General features: G+C 39.8%; 1 protein-coding gene across 6 annotated transcripts in view; it reads left to right on the top strand.

The window, feature by feature from the left end:
- VMP1 (vacuole membrane protein 1) overlaps positions 1–20,436 on the top strand; it is an 83,967-nt gene that overhangs the window by 6,012 nt on the left and 57,519 nt on the right. For 3 of the 6 annotated variants that reach the window (XM_039507391.1, XM_039507385.1, XM_039507386.1), the window contains exons 2-6: positions 217–350; positions 6,874–6,975; positions 9,611–9,746; positions 12,503–12,593; positions 15,128–15,238. In XM_039507391.1, the coding sequence (XP_039363325.1) occupies positions 6,900–6,975; positions 9,611–9,746; positions 12,503–12,593; positions 15,128–15,238 (414 nt within the window). In that variant the 5' untranslated portion in view covers positions 217–350; positions 6,874–6,899. Of the gene's footprint in view, positions 1–216; positions 351–2,472; positions 2,619–6,142; positions 6,501–6,873; positions 6,976–9,610; positions 9,747–12,502; positions 12,594–15,127; positions 15,239–20,436 lie in introns of those variants that run through there. The other 3 variants (XM_039507388.1, XM_039507389.1, XM_039507390.1) reach the window with 3 other exon arrangements.

The following is a 20,436-nucleotide window of genomic DNA, read 5'->3' as shown; positions in this document are numbered from 1 at the left end:
TATAGATAGATCTATGGAGATTTTGAATGCCTTTAAGATGTGTCCTAATTTTTTTATTTTAATTGAATGCCCCCCTTGAGTTTTCAAAGGATTAAAACATCTCAAGTTGTTACTTTTTATATTTTCTGTGGGCTTTTGGGAGAGTTATTAACTGTCAGACTATGAAATGTGTCAGTTTTATATCATGTGATGAGCGGGCAATATCTTCCTCTATAGGGGGCAGAAGATCTGGGAGAAGAGCACTTTGGTCTTGAATATCTACCGAGCTGACAAGATAGTAGACTGTCCCGTTGTCTTAATACACAGAAGAGGAGGAAAAAGATCTGAAATACTGAACAGGAAGCTAAAAGGTATATTAATGATTCATTTGCAGGCTGGTTTTTGTTCTTTACTGGCAGAAATTCATTCATGAACAGATAATCTATGACTATCTAGTGGAGGAAAGTGTCCCCTTATTTTGATAAGAACCAAGGCATTGTCATTCTAGCCTTCATTAAGGGCTTGTCCACACCTACAATTCTGCAGCAGTGCATCTGCCCCACACAGTGAAGACACTCCCTATGCTGATGGGAGAGTTCTGGCGGTGTAGGTACTCCATCTCCCCGAGAGGTGGTAGCTGTGTGGAGGGGAGAAGCCCGCCTGTTGACATGGTGCTGTATATACCAGGAATTAGGTTGGTATAACTATGTTGCTCCGGAGTCTGGATTTTTCCTATCCCAGAGTGACAAATTATATAGACATGAGTTGGCAGGGTAGACCAAGCCTACATTATTGCCTCTGGATTAGTAACGAGTGTGGGAGTGGTGGAGGGAGGCGATGAAATCTAAAGTAAAAAGAAACCTTTGTTTTAGATCACTGTCTGCTCTCCGCACATGTGTCTGTGTCCTGGGCCCTCTTGTATTTACTTTACTGTGGAAAGAATGGACTTTAATGTTTAGTTGGTCATCTGGTGTTGTAAAAAGGGAAATGTTAGCCCTTAGTGGACAGAGAAACTGGTCATTTGTTAAGTGCCTTCCTACTATTTTGTGTTCTATGAGCAGGATTTTAGTGGCCTGTCAAGCTTGAGAACTGCAGTGAGTTATGTTAGGCAGTGTTATGAAAGTGAGTCAGAACTGGATGGCTATCTTTTAGTGAAGATGTTTCTTTCAAGGGACCTTGTCAAGTTGATGTTAATAGCATTTGCCTTTAGGGTTGTTTCACATCTGTTTCAAAACAGTGTCAAATATCTCTAGACTTCTAGTGGCTACAGTCTAGTTCACATGTGATAAATCACATTGTTCATGTTTAAGGCTGCGATTCTTTAACAGAGGTCGCGGAAGTCACGGATTCTGCGACCTCTGTGACTTCCGCAGTGGCTGACTTCAGGGCTGCCAGAGCAGCTCTGGGCCATCTGCTCGGGTGCCCCACGGCTAGCTGCACTGGCTGCTGCTGGAGCACCCCCAGGGCCAGCTGCTTCAGTGGTTCCCGGCCCAGCTGCACCAGCCGCTGCTTGGGAGGCCCCAGGCAACTGGTCATGGGGACAGCGTCTGGTGTGGCTGGCTCTGGGGACCGCGCGAGCAGCAGAACTGGGGGTGCCCTGGGGACCGTGCGAGCAGCAGCAGTCCCAGGGCGGTTGGAGTAGCAGCCCTTGGGCGTCTGGAGGCCGGCCAGAGAGCGATCCCTGGGACTAGCAGCTGGGGGGCAGTCACCCACCAGCACAGGTCCCCCCTGAGCTCCGGGGCACCAGAAATAGAGATTTAGTCATGGGTATTTTTGGTAGAAGTCATGGACAGGTTATGGGTGGTGAATTTTTATTTATTGCCTGTGACCTGTCCATGACTTCTACCAAAAATACCCATGACTAAATCTTAGCCTTATTCAGGTTTTGTCACTTCTGTAGAGTTATTTCAGTTATAAGTAGAAGAGCAGGGGGCTTTTTGTGTCTTGTAAAAATGTATCTAAAATTGTAGTTTTACATCACGTAGCTTTTCTCACATTGGTCAGTAGTTACTTGCAATTTAAATTTACACTTAATATTTGTGTGATGGTAACGCCCGCTGTACACACACCCTACAGTGACAGAAGGGGTTTTTCCATCACTGTAGCAAATTCATCCCCTTGAGAGGCAGTAGCTAGGTCAACAAAGAATTCTTTAGGGGTTAGGTCGACTTAACTAACCCTGAATGAGGGAGCTAGATTGACCTAAGTTTTTTTTTAGGTGTAGACCAGGCCTAAGAGTAGGACTTTTAAAGACCCATATGCTGCTCAGCACTGGGTTAAGGATTAATGTGCTAATTTGGGGTTATTGGTCCTAATGAGGTCTTGGCCTTGGACTTACCCTGTATTGTCTTTGAAAACCATGAAGTTGTTAAAACAGTTTACTTGTTTCCTTGGTATTTAAACATAACGGGGAAGAGCTCTTCCAAAAACCTTAGGTGCAGTGATTAAGAGGAAAAAAGGGATTCTCAAGAAGCACTTGTTTACCTCTTGCAGTGCACTGTTCGCTACCCCAGACTGAAGAGCAAAGTACGTCTCCTGTATGACTTTCAGTCACTGTGAGTTGGAAGATGAAGATACCTTAGCGAGTTCCTGAGTGAATGGAACATCTCCAGGCTGGTGTTTTTGGAGATTAGCTTTGGGTAAGCTCCAGGGCAGGGCATTCCAGCAGGCCCCTCACAATACTGAAAGGAAAGATTTTATACACCAGCCTGACTCTGCTTTAAGTACAGTTGACTGGAATTCTAAATCAGGAGTTTTAGTTTGGTTTTATTTTGACACTACAATAGTTTGTTGTTACGAATTATTTGTAATTTTACTGGATAGTAACAGCCACCATTTTTATAAGCCTTTTGTTGTTGACAAAGTAACACTTTGACTAGCAGTAATTGTCTTTGCGATGAAAAATGTTATGAATCACACTAAAGCTGAATAGAGTATTGTGGGGCTGGGTGGGCAGCTTGCCAGGAACCTTTTATGAGCGAATCCCAGGATCGCTCTAACACACACACAGTGTAAGTAGCTCAGATGCAAAACTAAAGGAAAGTTGCCCTTTTTAACCCCTTATTTTGAATTATTTACTCCACTATTTGCCAGTCACTGCATTATATTAGGCTGCTTTCTGTCTAGATATGGAATGCATTTCCTTTCAGTGCTCACAAGAGGTGAGGGTCTGATGCAGTGCTGGGGTTTAAGTCGCTCACCACACATGCACATGCACCACTTCTGTAGATATACCTATCTCATAGAACTGGAAGGGACCCCAAAAGGTCATTGAGTCCAGCCCCCTGCCTTCGCTAGCAGGACCGGTACTGATTTTTGCCCCAGATCCCTAAGTGGCCCCCTCAAGGATTGAACTCACAACCCTGGGTTTAGCAGGCCAATGCCCAAACCACTGAGCTATCCTTCCCCCCAAAATCATAGAATATCAGGGTTGGAAGGGACCTCAGTAGGTCATGTAGTCCAACCCCCTGCTCAAAGCAGGACCAATCCCCACACAGATTTCCCCTCCCCTGTTCCCTAAATGGCCCCCTCAAGGATTGAACTCACAACCCTGGGTTTAGCAGGCCAGTATAGATAAATCTGAGCAGACGCCTCAGGTATAGCCTTACCTTTTCTCTTTGTTCTGGGTGAGGCATCACGGCATTATTCATTAAATACTTGGCAAAAGATCATAGAGGATGCTCAGCAACATATGAAGGGTCTTACGTGGACACCAGTAAACCAGGGGCCATTGCCCATCTCTGGCCCCAATCATATAGGTAATAGAGTAATTAAACTCCATGACAGGATCGGTGTGTCTGTTAGGCCTCAAACAGATTAAAATGTCTAAAAGCTAAACTTGCTTTACTTTCTGCATGTGCATCCTTCCACTTTTTGCGAGATGTTTGTATATTTGAGTGTGTATGAATTAAGTAAAACAAAAATCGCTTTTGAATTAAAAAAAAAAATGGGCCAAGTTTGTTAACTGCACACAGTCAGACCTGCAGTGTGGAAAGCACTGAGCTCCCTACTTCTCAACCCAAGTTCTTAAACTCGCTAGTTTTGCCATAGAGTAAATGTACTTGGGACCTTCTTAGTGATTATATAATTTACAGAGGTTTGCTAGGAGATTATTTATGTGCTTTACTGTAAACACTAATTTGTGTATTTTGAGGTAACATTACACAAAGCTAATCCCTTTCCAAGCAGACAAGGTAAGATTTGCTCTCTGTTAGCTGGATTTGTATAGTACTGAGCCTCTAAGCTCCTGGGAGCTGTAGATTTTTCCTTCCTTTAAAGTGTTTAATGGACAGCAGTGGAATTCAGCTCATTAAGAATTGGAGAATTGCATGGAAACTAGATTGTAGCATCAAACCTGACAGAGCACTTTGTATTCATATTGCACTAGCTCCATTTTATTGAAACAGTTAAGCAGAGTGTACAGACACAATCTTTCCCCACTGTCATCTGTTTAAAACTCTCCTATCTTGGAGGCTAAAACTGTGCAAAAGAAAGAATTAAACTAAAATAAAGAATAAATAGATCTTATTTATGCAGTTTTAAAATGCATGTTGGCTACATTTGAGTCATGCATAGTGCCTGTTGAATTTTGCTGATCCCAGAGATGAGCAGTCTTTCAAAAACCACTTCCCTAAGGAAATGGTGTCTGTATAATCATCAGTAAATGCAACTGTGGTCCTCCAATTTCACTATTTCCCTTTGCAGTCCCAAGCCTCGTAAATCTCTCTTGCATAGCTAGTTAATAAATGTGGTCACTAGAAATGAGACAATCTGCCACTTCGTGGAATTGCTGCCCTGCTGAAATCAGGAGATGGTCAAACATTTGTCCCCGTGTCACATAGCCACACCCATGCCATGTTCTGATTTGTATTGGTGCAATTCCACTGCAGACAATGGGGTTATGCTAGTGTAAAACTGGTGCGGGTGACAAATCGGGAGAGTCTCTGTTTGCTCTGGTAGCAGTTCTGAGAACATCCTTGAGCTAAGGATTCTCATGTGACAGCATAGCTATGTTGTAAAGCTGCTGCTGTACCATTTCTGCCCTGTGTGATCCTTAGGGCATGGCAGGTTTTGCAGTCTCTCAGATATCTATCATTCTACAAAAGGAAGCTTTTGCAAGGTCACATTGCTTTGTCTGCTGTTGGTTTAGTCCTTTTGGAACCCTTTAGCATTTGACTAAACAGTTTCTATTTGCAAAATAACTGTAACAGTTTTACTAATTTGTTTAAACACTACGTTGCTTTTGCTCATTTGTTAATTATGGGAAAATATTTCTTGGTGGAAAGACTGCATGAGTGATTACTGACATTTGGCTGATTTTGTTCATAAAGCTTAGATCTTTGTGCAGGGAAATAGGGTATTTAGTTAAAGGGATAACAACTTAAAAATCACACTTCCACCTGAAAATGTTTTGTCAGCTAGTGTAACAAGTAACACACAAGACTCCTACAATTGAAAGAAATTAAACTATAATATAGATAAAAAGGGAAGAAAGAATAACTTGGTGCATTTGCCAGCACTTTTGTGTGCAGTCAGTTTCTTCTGTTTGTGTGGTATTTCTTACACAGCAACAGTGTTGTGAAAAACATTTGTTAAAATAGTAAAATGAGATTTGTAAAACTACAAAAGTCAGGAAGGGACATTTGGGCCAAGTCCTAGTATCTGAAACATATTTCAACTTATTTTTTAAATTGACTAGATTTAAAGTTGCTGATTCCCCTTAAACTGAAGGGAGAACCTCTCATTCCTGCACAGCTGAGTGTCCCCTTGCTTCTTTTTCCATGTTTGTAACATAAAGGAAAAATAAATATTTGTCTTGAAAACTGTTTTCATTTCCTACCAATGTGCAGTTTATGTAACTATCGTGTTAATAGTCTTCTCTTCCTTCTGACATGAGAAGCCTATCAAAAACTGTAAATCTTATTTTGTCAACCAAGAGAAACTTAGTGCAAAGAAGATGTTTTAGCTTCCTACAGTATTTCTTCCAAAACAAATTTTGAGAGGCTATTTTAAGATGCAAGAGTTAAATTTTAAAGTAGGGAACTTCACCAGGTTGTGGGGGGTGTTTTGTTTGTTTATTGCATAAGAACTGTCAGCTGGTCAGTAGAAAATCTCTGTTGCAACATTCTATTTCAGGCTGTCCTCCCACATGTTGCACCACTTATACTGGTGAATAAGGAAGAACGTAGCTGGTTGTTAAAATTCTTTAAGGATGAAAAGATGTAGACAAAAGGAAAGAGCAAATAATGGAGGAAATGTATAATTTTCAGATCGCTTTAGAAGGAGGCAGATTTAGAGCATGCTTTTACTGTTTTGGTTTTTGTAATTATTATTTTAGATTGTGCTTTAGCAAACAAGGGACAAATCTATATCCTAGTTCTTGAATTAGGTTATTTTTATTAAGGATGTGTACTATTTTGGTGGCTTGTTGCATGCATGATTAGCTGGTGGGCATGTGCCATCATGCCGTCTGATCTAATTTCTGGTGTGAAGAACATCGAGAATATGGAAATATGGTTTCAGTAAGTATTTCAGAATTAATATAAGTAGGGTTTTTTGAGTTACAACTTGGCTTTGTAATGTGGTCAACTGCAAAGCCAGCTGGTAGCATACTATTATCTGTCTGAGCTCCAGCAGCTGTAGTGGTGTCCGTACTTTCTGTGTTCACCACACTTCAGTTTTGAACTCACGTGTGTCACATTAAAGGAAGCTAGTGCTTAAATTAACTGAAATTTGTCTTCAGTGACCACTCATGGAACCAGCAAAAATGGGGTGGCTTGAACGTTGGCACAGTGATGCAGGATCTCTCCTTTTCATCCTTGGAATAAGTAATAAATGGAATCTTGTCTGTTATGAGTAATCATTATACTTACACTTTTTTTTGGTTGCTATTAGATCCTCATAAGTGACTGATCTATGAAATGGCAGAGAATGGAACAGATTGTGACCAGAGACGCATAGGAATGATCAAAGAACAGCACAATGGGAACTTTACAGGTAAGCTGAAAATGGCTGTTCCTTCTCCAGTCCAGTCAGTCTGGTACCTGCAATTACCCTCAACAGACTCTGAGGGAATATGTGGGTTGGGAAACTTAGCCCAAGTAGAACTGAGGGGGAGATTGACCTAGAAGTATACTGCCTAAACCAATTCTGTATCCTTACCATGCACAAATCCTATTGGCTTGAATGAGTGTATGCTTAAGGGCTGCAGCATCAGGTGCTAATTTAAAAAAAAAAATCTTTTGGCAGGTGTTTGGGTTTAGAAAGCATTCCGAGCAACTCAACCCTTTGACACCAGAGTTTGTACTCGGACAGTGAAAAATCTGCCCTACTTTGGGAGAAACCTAAATTTTAATTTCTGAATGAGCCCTTCTGTAAACTATAATTTGCCATTTGCTAAAGATGGATTGCTGACAAAACAGTTAGCTTCTCTTGGTTACTCTTTGCAGGTGTGTTTCTGTCAGTAGGCCATTTCTTTGAACTAACATAGAAATAATGCTTAGAGCATAGGATCTTATCTTTTCATAAATAACTTGTTGGCTGCTTTGTGCTGTATTTCGTAAAAATAATCTTATCTTGTTTCCATCAGCTTCATATGGTTTGTATGTGTCAGTTCATGCCCCTATGCAGTTTAGCATTCTGGTTCTTTCTCTTTCCCTACCTACCTCGTCTCTGGTCACCGTATATGTACACTCTGGACTTCACCATTCTGAAACCAGTGGGTGCCAGTGCCATCTCTGTTTGCTTTGCATCCCTTCTTTCTGTTTTTCTTAGGTGGAATAATCTCCCTCTATGTTTATAATACTTAGTCCGGCCTTGAGTGCAGGGGACTGGACTAGATGACCTCTTGAGGTCCCTTCCAGTTCTATGATTCTATGATATCATTAATTTTTTTCCCCAAATTTCTTCAAACCACTCATTTATTGCTCTTTAACCTATTGTTCTACTCCTCCTCACACTGTTTTCTATTGTGAAGTTTGTGGTCTTTTTCAACCCTTCATTTCTTTTATTGGTATTTGTTCATAGTCTATCTTGTAGCACTTTTAATAACTGTGAAGTGTCTTTGTTAAAGATGTTCTGTGAAATGGCAGTGAAATAGCACTATTCAAAGAGGGGGTGGATATTTGTATGGGTAACACGAATATGCAAGCTTTTTATATTAAAGTTTTAGAAGGGACACACAACCTCATGCTTCAGCGGCTTAAACCAGCCTTTAATTAGTAGGGGTTGGAAAGAGACTCCCCTGGAAGGCAAGTTATTCCACATCTGCCTACTATAGGGTTTCTTGCACATCCCTCAGAATAATCTGGTGCTGGCTACTGTCAGAGACAAGATATGGGACTAGATGTAACTTGTGTCTGATACAATTTATTTCACACATGAATTGCATATTGGATCAGAGGCTATCTTATAAGGCAACGTGGACCAGTGTCTAAAACAGGACTGGAAGTCAAGTGATCTTGAATTTTAGTCCTGATTATGCCATATGGCCATGGGCTGGCCTCTCTATCTACCTCATAGGAATGTGAGATTTACTAGTTAATGTATGTAAAATGCTCTGAACTTGTAAAGCACTATATAAATATTTTATGTTATTAGATGCACAAAACAATAGAAAAATCATTGTTAGTTGGAATATGAGGGTAACCAGTCTATATCTTGGTTTGCTTCGTAATCTTGTCTGTTTGTCTCAGTGCACATATGCGCTTCTGAGTGAACAAAATTCCAATTCTTCTGACAAGCTTGGCAAAATCCTTGATTTACACGGTCTTGGACAAGTCATCCTGATCCAAAGTAGTTAGTTTTTATTAGCGTTTATGGTAGTCTCGATAACTGCACTAAATACTGCCCATAAAGTCCTTCGATTCTTGTTCTCTAACTTTTAATGGGTAGCACCAGGGATTGTTAAACCGTGTGCAGTGTTTAGTCTTATAACTGAATTACTGCAATGAAACTTCTCTTCACGTTTGTAATGTCTAAGTTGGCTAAAGACAGCAGTTGAAACAAAAATGTGTGCTCTCTAGATGGGATCCCTATTTTTCAGTGGGTTCACTTTGTCTGGGAGATAGGGCGGATGGGCCTTTGTAAGTAATCATTCAAGCATGGCCTGAAGTGCTTTGCACAATGTATGATGTTCTTCTCCGGTTACACAGTGGCCAGCACACAAAACTGTGTAAAGAGCACATGCAATTCAATCCAATTTGATTGGAAATAGTTATGGAAGGGGACCAAATTAAAAAGTTCAAGATAAAATTTGGCTCCTGCAATGGGGAATGGATATTGGCTGAATGTAGCCGGGTATGGAGGCAAGTAGCATAGTCTCTTGCATAAAGACTTACAAACCCTCAGTTCCTTGCAGCCCAGGTAGGCACATTTCTTGTTTAAATATTTTCATGGCCATCAAACTCTGGAGCAATTGGTCAGCTGAGTCATGAGCCTTCCTTTGCTGTAGGTCACTTCACATGCATAGAGCCCCTGGAGGAACTCTCTAGAAAGGGAAGAGGAGACGCTGCTGTGAGCACAAGTGTTAATTCCCAGAGAAGTTAAAAATATCATGGAACTTTTGGTTGGAGTGGAATGTCAACTGTCAGCTGGTCAATGTATTAACTCTTCCATCCATCTTCATTTCCAGACCCCTCTTTGCCATGTGAACGGAAGCGAAGGGACCGAGAAGAGAGGCAGAATATTGTGCTCTGGAGACAACCGCTCATTACCTTGCAGTATTTTTTCCTGGAAACCCTAATAAACTTGAAGGAATGGACCATAAAGTAAAGATCATCTTTAATTTCCACCACTGAGCTCTGTGGGGAAACCCATGCTTTGATTCAGTAGTTCATTGTGGCATCTCACGTTCCGTGATGATTCATGGTTATAAATCTGTTTAAAAGAAAAATACTTTTTTTTAATTATTATTTTAAACAAACCATATTCCCAACTGCTCACCAAAACTTGTGTGTAAATTACATTGATATCAAACTCCAAATTGCCTTGATAGCTAGAAAAGAATCAGCGTCTTTATTTCTGAATAATTAAATATCCGTCTTTGAAATGACAAGATAGTGCTTAGGGACCCTGAGGGCATGAACTATTGTATTAATGACTGCATCTAGACGGGAGCTCAGATTTTATTATTATTATCCCTTTGAAACTCATTAAGGGATATTAGTAACTCCCTATCAGGGCAAAGTTCAAGATTGCCTGGCACTTGTACTGATGTGTATGAAACTAGAGAGGACTTTGCTTTTAACCGACGTGTTCCCTTCCACAGTAAGAAATAATCTATAGTGGTTCTGTCTTTAAACTATTATTTGCAAACAGTATATTGAATAGACTCTCACCATGATTATGATTGTTACCCCCAACCTGCCTAACATCCTTTCCTAATAGGGAGGTGTAGAGTTAAGATTCTTACTGTACTAAACATGAAAAGGTTTGTATTAGAGAAGAAGAAATATGAATAAAATTATCGAGAGAACAGCATTAATAACGTGCCATCCTAGCATGTTGATAATTAATGGGCTTGTGTTCAGATAAGAGCCTAGGATCATTTTCCAGCCCAGTAGGTATGCTCTGATGTGGTCTTGGGTAATGTTAGTAATGCCATTGTCAGAATGCCCCTTACTCTGAGGGCTTGTCTTTATGGAGACTTAGTGCATGGCAGGCTTGGATGTGCATCAGCCTGCTGTGTATGTCAAAGCACACTGAACTTCTAGTGCACGGCTGCAGGGTCTACGTGGCCACAGCACAGCAGGCTGGTGTGCATAGATTCACATCCTGACTTTCCGTGCATAAAGTCTCTGTATAGACAAGCTCTTTAGTCAGTTGAGCATGGTGATAACAAGTTGCTTTCATCCACTTTCCAGGCCAGAAGCAGAGTGCTGATGTATGGGGCCCATTCAGAGGACTAAGTAACTTAAATGCTGATCTTCTGAAATGACCCATGTGAAAAATAGTTTGTGGCTTATATAGTGTATTCCGAAAAATATCCTCTTGCACTTGCTTTCTTTCTGTGTCCTTGGGCTTATTCCTTTTGAGAACTGTTTTTCCATGTCCCATGTTATACATTTGTGACAGCTGTTTATTTAAAATTCTCTAACAAGTTACTAAAGTACACCCTAGAAAATAACATTTGAGTTGATATTTTATCCAATTTGATTGTTACGCAAGTTTAAAATATAGAAAACCAGGTATCTGTCTTACATCTTGTATTGTAACACAGCAATATTTTGAACACTAACGTTATGCAGTATTCACAGAAAATAACTTTCCTGATTCTGCTTTAACATATTAACAGACACAAATTCAGATTGTCCTATGCTGGATTATACTATATTGTTGTTAAATGGTGCTTTAAAGGGTGAGTGTCAATCTAAGAATTGCACTTCTGTCTGAATTCTTAACCTATTGTTACACCAAACAATAGTAAGTAACACCAAATATTTATGTAATTGCAAGAGATTAGTGAGGTTTTTACCTTGTTTAATTATGCATTTGAGTGCTTTGTGTTTAGTCAGTTTCACTGTTTTCCCTATATGGAGATTCCCCCCTGTTGATTGGGTGGGATTCGCACACTGCAGCAGGGGAGAAAAATGCCATATAAGGGCAGATGTGGTTGTAAAAACACAAAAATTGGCAGGGGACTAGTGTGATACCTGAAACTTTAACTATTTTAAAATTTACTTAATTACAGTTGATGGTGGTGTTTTAAAAACGTGATGAAACAGCAAATTAAAATTTCCATAATATGGCAATAGGTGAGAGTGTAATTGTGTTACATTGGCAAGAAAAGTATAAAATAAATGATCTCTCCTTAACCAGCTGTGCACAGCCAAGCACGAGGAAGAGTTTTATTGCAGCCTGGTAAAGCTAGATAGACACAAAAACCAAAGTAGCTGGATCTCAAATTACATAAAGAAATACTTCTCCCCTTCCGCCCCCACTGATAATTTCCTTACACTTGATAATTAACTGGATGGTTTTCACATTTAATTTTTCTGAGCTGCAACAAGAGACCTTTTCAAGGTTTAATTTCAACAGATTAAGAGAGAACCCAAATAGTTATAAGGCTACCCTTTCTAATGCCATTTTGACCTACTGGTCAGAGCATATGACTCAGCGTTGGGAGTTTTAGGTTCTGTTCCCAGCTCTCCCACTGACTTACTGTGACCTTGGCCAACTTACTTAACTACTTTGTACCTTGCTTTACCCCCCAGTAAAACTGATAATACGGCAGTATCAGTTATCTTTGGTTCAAGGCTTAATGTTTGTAGAACATGGAGTTAATTGGATGAAAAATGCTTTCAGTTTGTGTAATAGAACTCTTTTATTCCAGTTCCAAATGAAAACATCAAGACTTCTCAGTTCTTTTAAGAGAGCTTTGACCTATATCTAAAATAACAGATTTGTCAGACTGCCTTTTTACCCTTTTCATGCACCCCAACAAAGCTGTTCTACAATGACATAGAGGTGGCTTTGCAATGCATGGAAAAATATGAATGACCCTAACTGTAATTTGTCTTTTAAGATTGTGGCATCGCCGAAGTATCGTGGTGTCTTTTTTGCTGCTGCTTGCAGTGCTTACAGCTGCGTATTATATAGAAGGAACACATCAACAGGTATGCAGTTCATCCACATTATTTTCTTTTGTGGCTGGCACTTCCTGCCTTTCCTATCAAAACATATACTGAGGGGATTGAATAATGTCATACAGGAATGGTAATGCATCTATCTGAGCGTTCATTTTATGCAGCTGTTAATTCCCCCTGTAGTTGCACTCCCTTCTGCCACATAGCATATGAATCATAGATGGTAAAGATAGGGAAGACCTATCAGATCATTCAGTCCACCTCTCTGCAGCCACATGTATTCTACTTGTCATCCATCTCTGAATAAGTAACTCTGTCCAAGGCTGCAGTGCCGCTCCACATCTGCTTTTCAGAGTGTTCAGCACTGGGCTCTGCTGTCAGGAAAACTAAGGCTAAATGGAACCATAATCTACCAAAATGTCAGGGCTCCTAGGTAGATTTTCTTTCTCCTTGCAGAGGATTCTCCAAACCATCTGGGATGGTCTTTTCTCTCCGGAAATAGAATAATCTAATGGACTGAGCATGGGGGTGTGAGTCAGGAGCTCCTGAGTTCAAATCCTAGTGCTGTTGCTCCCAGTTCCTTTAAAATGGATTTAATACTGACCTGCCTCTCAGGTGACATGAAGATTGATACTTTTTGCATCGATAGAAATGTAAGGCAGGGAGGAAGGCAATACCAAGTCTCCGATGTTGTCCTGTGGGAGACAGCCCTATCAGCCCAGCCCTGCAAAGGAGATGGCTGGCTACAAGCTATCAGCTGTCCCTTTTTGTTGCTCTGACTCTCTCTTCCATGCAGCCCTTTCAGGTTCCAAAAATCTTGCCTAAATCCACCTCCACCTGCTTCCCCATTCAGAAATTCGACTGGCCACCTGTGGTGCTTGCAACATGTGCAGCAAGAGTCCTAACTCCCACACCAGATTTTTTATGTAGTAACTTAGCACAATAACTTTTCTGATTGTAATTGAATCCGTTGGTATAGTTTTGTGAGACCTAAGAATAGGTTAGTCCAATGAGTCATGTACATGGGGAAGAATCTTGTGCAGTTTTGAAGCATTAAAGTACATTTCATTCTGCCAAACTGTTAGGCTAACTGCCTTTTAGGTGCTTTTACAGGCATAGTGAGAGCCTCACCTTTGCTTTGTAAATGTTTGGTGGTGCTAGAGAAATTACCCTTTGCATTTCAGCTGGGCTTTGATTCCCAACCTCAGCCAGGAGATCCAAGTGCTGCCATTTTCTGATTGGTATTGTTCCCTTTCACTAACTGGAGTTCAATATTGAAAATGGCCTCTAGTGCTTGTTGTCTCCCATCCTCTGATGTGACTCATCTTGTTCTTATCCTTGACCTAGAAAATCAAGTCTGTTACATTGCAGAACTCCTAAACGTGCTGTTCTGTTTTTAACACAGGCACACCTTTATTTAAATCCAGAAGCTAATAGAGTAATCACTTAGAATTCCCCTTCCAAGTCTTCTCTTACCATTGCTTTTATTAAGAAAATATAGAACACTCAAACTCACCCCATGTAGATAGTGACTAAGTCACTACCATCTGGCTCTTTGGCCTCTGAAATGATTCTGGACTGAGCCATCAACTCTGCTTCACAAAATTGTTGGGCCAATACCTCACAAATATTTGATCAAGTAAAAAAGAAAATGAAATGAGGCGTGGCTATGCTCTTGCCCCCTCAGTGTTCACTTTATGTAGATATTTTAAGCAATGGGTTTATCGTCAGAATGTTGAGAGTCTTGCCCCCATGCTCAGGGTTTAGCTGATCGCCATATTTGAGCTCAGGAAGGAATTTTCCTCCAGGGCAGATGGCAGAGGCCCTGGGTTTTTTTTGCCTTCTTCTGCAGCGTGGGGCACGGGTCACTTGCTGGAAGATTCTCTGCACCTTGAAGTCTTTAAACCATGATTTGAGGACTTCAGTGGCTCAGACATAAGTTAGGGGTTTGATACAGGAGTGGGTGGGTGAGATTCTGTGGCCTGCGTTGTGCAGGAGGTCAGACTAGATGATCATAATGGTCCCTTCTGACTTTAAAGTCTATGATTCTAACAGCATTTGGTAGTAGCTGGCAATTTTGTCAGTTTAGAATTCAACTGAACTCCCATTTCACCACTAGGTGGCTCTGACAGATTAGGGTTGAGGTAGTTCAGCAGAGCATCTTGAGGAAGTTTACACTGCTTCCGTACCTGTTCTGTGGATAACTATGGAGCCTTAGTCTCCTGATTATCCATCCCATAACCTTTAACAGGCACTGTGTTCCCGACAGGTCTTTTACTTTATCATGAAGACGTTAATGGTGTCTGGAATTGAATTACAACTATACCATTGAGTACGCTTATTAGTATCCTCTTTGGCCCATTGCTGTTTACATATAACATCTTTAACCCTAGCTGACCTTACATAGATCAGCCTGTTTTGAGAACTGTCTAGAATTCCAGTTCGGTCATTTTGACACTGATAAATTAGCTTAAACACTTAGGAAGAGCAATTGCATCTTTCTTTCCTCCTCCATGCGAATTCACTCATCCTGTTTTTCTTTTGTGATTTTTCTTGTTTTTCAGTATGTGCAGTATACGGAGAAAAAATTCTTGTGGTGTGCCTACTGGGTAGGCTTAGGCATTCTGTCCTCTGTTGGACTCGGAACAGGTCTTCATACCTTTCTACTCTATTTGGTAAGAAACCTACAACCATATTTTCTTTCCTATTTATAAAGTGCTTTGAGATCTGTGGATGAAAAGTGCTATATATGACCTAGGTGTTATATACTTGTGGACTTTTAAAGAAATTCATCCATGCTGTTGAGTCTCTGTGATGTTATCTTTGTTAAATGGTGTTTTGTAACCTTGTTCTGTTGTCTGTATGCTATATCTCATATTGAACTCTTGGTGAGGCCCTGCAGTTGAAGATTGTCTTTACCTTGCAGAATTGGACCCATAATTTGTAATAATAATTTTCAATGCTATCTGCACTAATTAATGCACTTAAATAAGCAAGGAAGTTTTCTAGTATGAAGTAGCTGTGACAGATGGAAAATGGGGTCTGGACTGGACTTTTTAGGATGCTTGGGTTTTTTTGGTAGATCAAAATGTTAATTTTCCTAGCTGAAGCTTCCGAAACGTGCAGTAAATTTATTCTTATAGCTCAGTCCACAGTAATTCTGTTTCTTAAATAACAAGATACAGGAAAAACAAGTCTAGATACCATAGTAAATTAACCTCTAAATCTCTCTGAAGAAAACCACATTATGTTGTTTATCTCAACTTCATTACCTTGAAAAGTCAGGAAAATTTTGTTTTGTTTTTGGCCATTGGGTTAGTTCTTTGGTTACGAAACAACTCTCATGGTTTTAAAAAAGGCTTCATGGCTGCAAAAAATAATTAAAACCATTTTGTGCAACCAACCCCATGTTGTACTTGGAAGAGTTACTGATGGTTTAATTTTAGGATTGCTTTAATCATGAACAATGACACATAAAGCATTTCGGGAAACAGGAGAACTCTTGTTTTCCATGCAATAGAGCAATGCCACTCAGACTGAATGACAGCTGTGTAGGATGCATTCACTTGAGCATTAGGGATGTGTTTGCACCATAACTGCTTTCCTAAAGTCTTTGTCGGGAGCAGAAAAGGGGAGACATAACTATCATCTTCACTCTGAATTAAGATGAAAAGAGCTTGGCAAGGTTACTCGGTTGTTAATTTGAGTTATATGTAATGTTTTAATACACTCTGGCTCTGCTTTACTTTATTTTTCCCCTCTGTAAAATGGAGAGATGAGTAAAGAGGAATGTGTGTGCAAATGTAAATAAAGGGGTTATATTTTTATCAGCAAGTGCAGGATAATTGTCCATCCCGCACTTAAAAAACACACATTTCCATTGTTTGCAGGGGGAAGTTTAAAGCATAGGGTTACATGTGCAGACAGTTGTTGACAGTAGAAGAGAGTGCATGGAAAATGACAGAGCTCTCAGGATTCCTATTGAGAATCCTGCCTAGATTTTTCTACTGTAAAAATATTTTGCTTTAACTAGAAAATAGTAGCTTTTCTCTGCTTACAGGCTGGAATTGACTGGAATGTCTTTTGTATTGTGATAGCACCCAAAAGCCCTGTGCAGTATCAGGGCTGGATTGGAAGACATGGCCCCTTGCTCCAGTGAGCTGACAGCATATTGGTAAAACTGTAACTGAATAGGACTGTTGGGAAAACGATATTATGGACATTTACCTCACTGCGCATCAGAGCATTAATCCTAGGCTATATATTATTGCTAGTTCTGTGAAGTGTGAAAAGTCACGTAGCAGCCAAGCATGCCTGAAATCTGAGAGGGTCATTTCATCAACTTGTTGTAACACAGTGGAGAGTTTATAGGGGCTAGAAGGAAACATTGGAGATGCAGCATTACTGAAGAGCTCCACCATAAGGTACAGTGAATAGCCTTTTTAGATCTATAGTAAAGGAGAGTTCATATGTTAAGTATTTTATTTCCTTTAAAATAGAAAAGCAAATGAAACAGGGCAGTGTTCTACTTACATTTGCCTGTTTGAAGCAGGATACATGAACTGACAGTTGTGTAGCTTGCTTAATTTTTGTCAAGTTATTAACCTGCCTTAAGTGTGTCTGCAGAGTGAATGAGTGAACAGCTGTCCTAACACAACATAAAATAACATCATGTAGGCAGAGAAGCTTGGATTAATGCTGGTTTATTGAAAGTACTTATTGCGGGACTTGTAAGATCCTTCTGCTAATAAAGTTGCCTTCAAGGGCACATCATCTGCCTGCCTAAATTAAATCAGACATTCATACTAAGCGGGCACAAATCTATGGTTGTCAAACTCTCAACTCCATCGAAAATTGATAAAGAAAAATAGGCTTTGTCTTTTGTCTGAAACGTCTTACTTTGGAGGCGAGTGTAGCAATTGCAAATGAGGGTCTATTTTCTCTCTGAACTGCCAGATACAATGTGGGCAGATATTACGTTTCTTCTATGAAGTTCTCACGATGTCTTATTTGTGATTCTTATCCTCTTGTCTTAGCCTTGCATTTCTCTTGAGCAGATAATGCCAAATGTGGTGGATTTTGTATTGGAAATGTGAATACTAGGATGAGACCCACCAAACATTTCCATTTGTGCCCCTAATTCAAGATCTTAACCCCGTCTTTATTATCTGCACCTCCTAGTTGCCATTCAAACTCTGAGCAGCTTCTGATCATCCACCTACCATAGTGAGTCCATTTAGCACAGGGGTTCTCAAACTGGGGGTCGGGACCCCTCAGGGGGTCACGAGGTTATTACATGGGGGGGGCGTTGTGAGCTGTCAGCCTCTACCCCAAACCCCGCTTTGCCTCCAGTGTTTATAATGGCATTAAATATATAAACAAATGTTTTTAATTTATAAGGGGGGGCGGGGTTGCACTCAGAGGCTTGCTATGTGAAAGGGGTCACCAGCTCAAAAGTTTGAGAACCACTGATTTAGCGTAACTCAAAGCTCTGACTTGTTGAAAATTTGCACGTTAGTATGGAATTAAGTAACTGAGATGTTGACTCCAATATGAGACATTACTTGAGAGAAGCAGAAAATTGGACTAGCATAGTGGAAGACTTCATGATTGGGGACTAGGTTCTCTTTGAAAATGCATTTCCACAGTACAGTTAAACACTTGGGAGAACTGGAGACATCCACATACTGGTGTTGTGTGCCAGCATATGAACCTGTGTGGATTGTGAGTCAGATGACCTTAACGTAAATTCAACAGTCATACCAGAAAACAGCAACATCTAAACACAGATCTTTCAATGTAAAAGAACAGACAAAATAGACTGCTCTGAATAACTAGAGGGAATTTATTATAGGGTGTTAAAATTCAATAGGTGTGTAACACAATTAACTTAAGTGCATTAATACAGGAAAAATGTGTGTGCTGTTTACATACTCTTTGGATAAATTGAGCAGAGAAGCAATTTCTCATTATATGGAGGGAATGCTGTAAGTTGTCCTAGGCCTGGTCTACACCACTGCTTAAGTCGATGTGAATTACATCACTCAGGTGTGTGAAAAAAAATCACACACACCCCTCCCCCAAGCGACGTAGCTGTCATCAGCCTAACACAGTGTCTACACCACGCTGTGTTTGCAGGAGACGCTGTTCCGCCGACTTACCTTCCACCTCTCAGGGAGATGGCGTACTAAAGTCAATGGGAAGGCACTCTGCCATCGACTTATTGTGTCTTCACCTGACCCACTAAATCGATGTTGTTGCATCGATCACAGCAGTGCTGATTTTGCATGCCAGTGTAGACAAGTCCCTAGTGGTAAATAGGCAGAGGAAGCATAGATGCTGTTTCTTTCCTCCTTTCATAAACACTTATAGAAAATATTGTGCGAACACAGGAGGTCCCAATGATGGCTGTTCTGTGGACCATTAACTTGAGAATTTCTCACTTCTTGATTGTTTTCAACCATGGTGTCACTTAGTTGTATTAACTCAGTTATGTGCAGTAATGCTGGTCCTGCAGTCACTAGGTGGCACTACACGTGTAAAAACACAAATCTGCAATGTATGTAGGCTTGGCAGAAATAGATTTTTAGTTTTATAATTTTGACAGATAATATTGACGTCAATTTAAATGTTCACAGTTGCACAAAATTATGGTGGGTGGTGAGACAATAATTATTTAATGACAGTAAATGTTGAGATTCAAAAAGTTAAAGCTTTATACCATTAAAACACTGTCAACATCATATGTCAAAAAATACTAATTAAATATCCTTAAATCAAACTCTAATAAGTTCTCAAGCAGCATTTTTCTTTTTTGCCAGTCTATAAATTTCTGCTATAATCTATGGAAATATTTGTCATCTGTTCATGTGTATGGTGAAATGGACATTTACAGACATTTACCAATAAAAATATAATCCTTCTAAATGTAAATATGTGGAGCTCTTAATGACTTTCCAGAATGCTACCAATTTAAGGATCAAAAGTATTAATTTTTTTCTCTATTGCTAAGGGCAGTGTTGAGTTAATTAAGTGTATGTGTAGTATAATATCAATTTTGTATCCGATAGCTCCTGAATCTGAGAATTTATACCCTACATCAAAGGAAACACAAAGTACTAACTGCTAGGTGCAACTGCAGAGTTTAATGGAAGTCTTACAGAAAAGCAGTATAAATTATTAGTCCAGGTGAAAATAGGTGTATTCAGAAGTTCTCCAACTCATCATACAGTTATATTAGGTCTCTCAAACTGGTTCATTTAGCTGTCCAGTATATCAGATTTTTTTTAAATAACCCCCAAGCACTCTAGGTAAAAGATTTTGTGTTCATTGCACATTATACATTCTCCTTTGTTATTAATATATATTCACCTCCCATTTTTAACATACTCATTTAAACCAGATCTAACAATAAATTACTTGTGTACACGTCATTAGCAGGTAAAAGGATTTCTGCTTTGATACCGTTGATGAAAACACTTCAAAATGATGTGAAAATCAAATCAGGCCTCAGTGACTTGATTTGTTGGGAGTGGAGAGTAGAGCACCAGTAAAGTGGGTTTTTTTTTTTTTAAATTACTCGTAATTAATTGCTCATACTAAATCTGAATGCACAATGAGATTGTTGAAAATGCAATTACATGATTATATAATAGTGCTGTCAGGCCGACCCATGTGCTTCTGAGCGTTTGTTGCTACTTGCAGTAATGTCTTCACTATTAAGTACTGACTTCTGGGACGTGCTAGCATATAGCATATATGATACAGGTGCATCTTTTTTAAATACATAGCCCTATATTTGATATGTACAACTATAGTAAAAGTAGAAAAACTATGCACAAGCAAACTGTTAGCTTGGCAAATAATTCAGTAG

Source organism: Mauremys reevesii, linkage group 20 (genome assembly GCF_016161935.1).
Source record: "Mauremys reevesii isolate NIE-2019 linkage group 20, ASM1616193v1, whole genome shotgun sequence".
Lineage (NCBI taxonomy): Eukaryota > Metazoa > Chordata > Testudines > Geoemydidae > Mauremys > Mauremys reevesii.
This window is presented reverse-complemented; position numbering and strand designations above follow the sequence as displayed.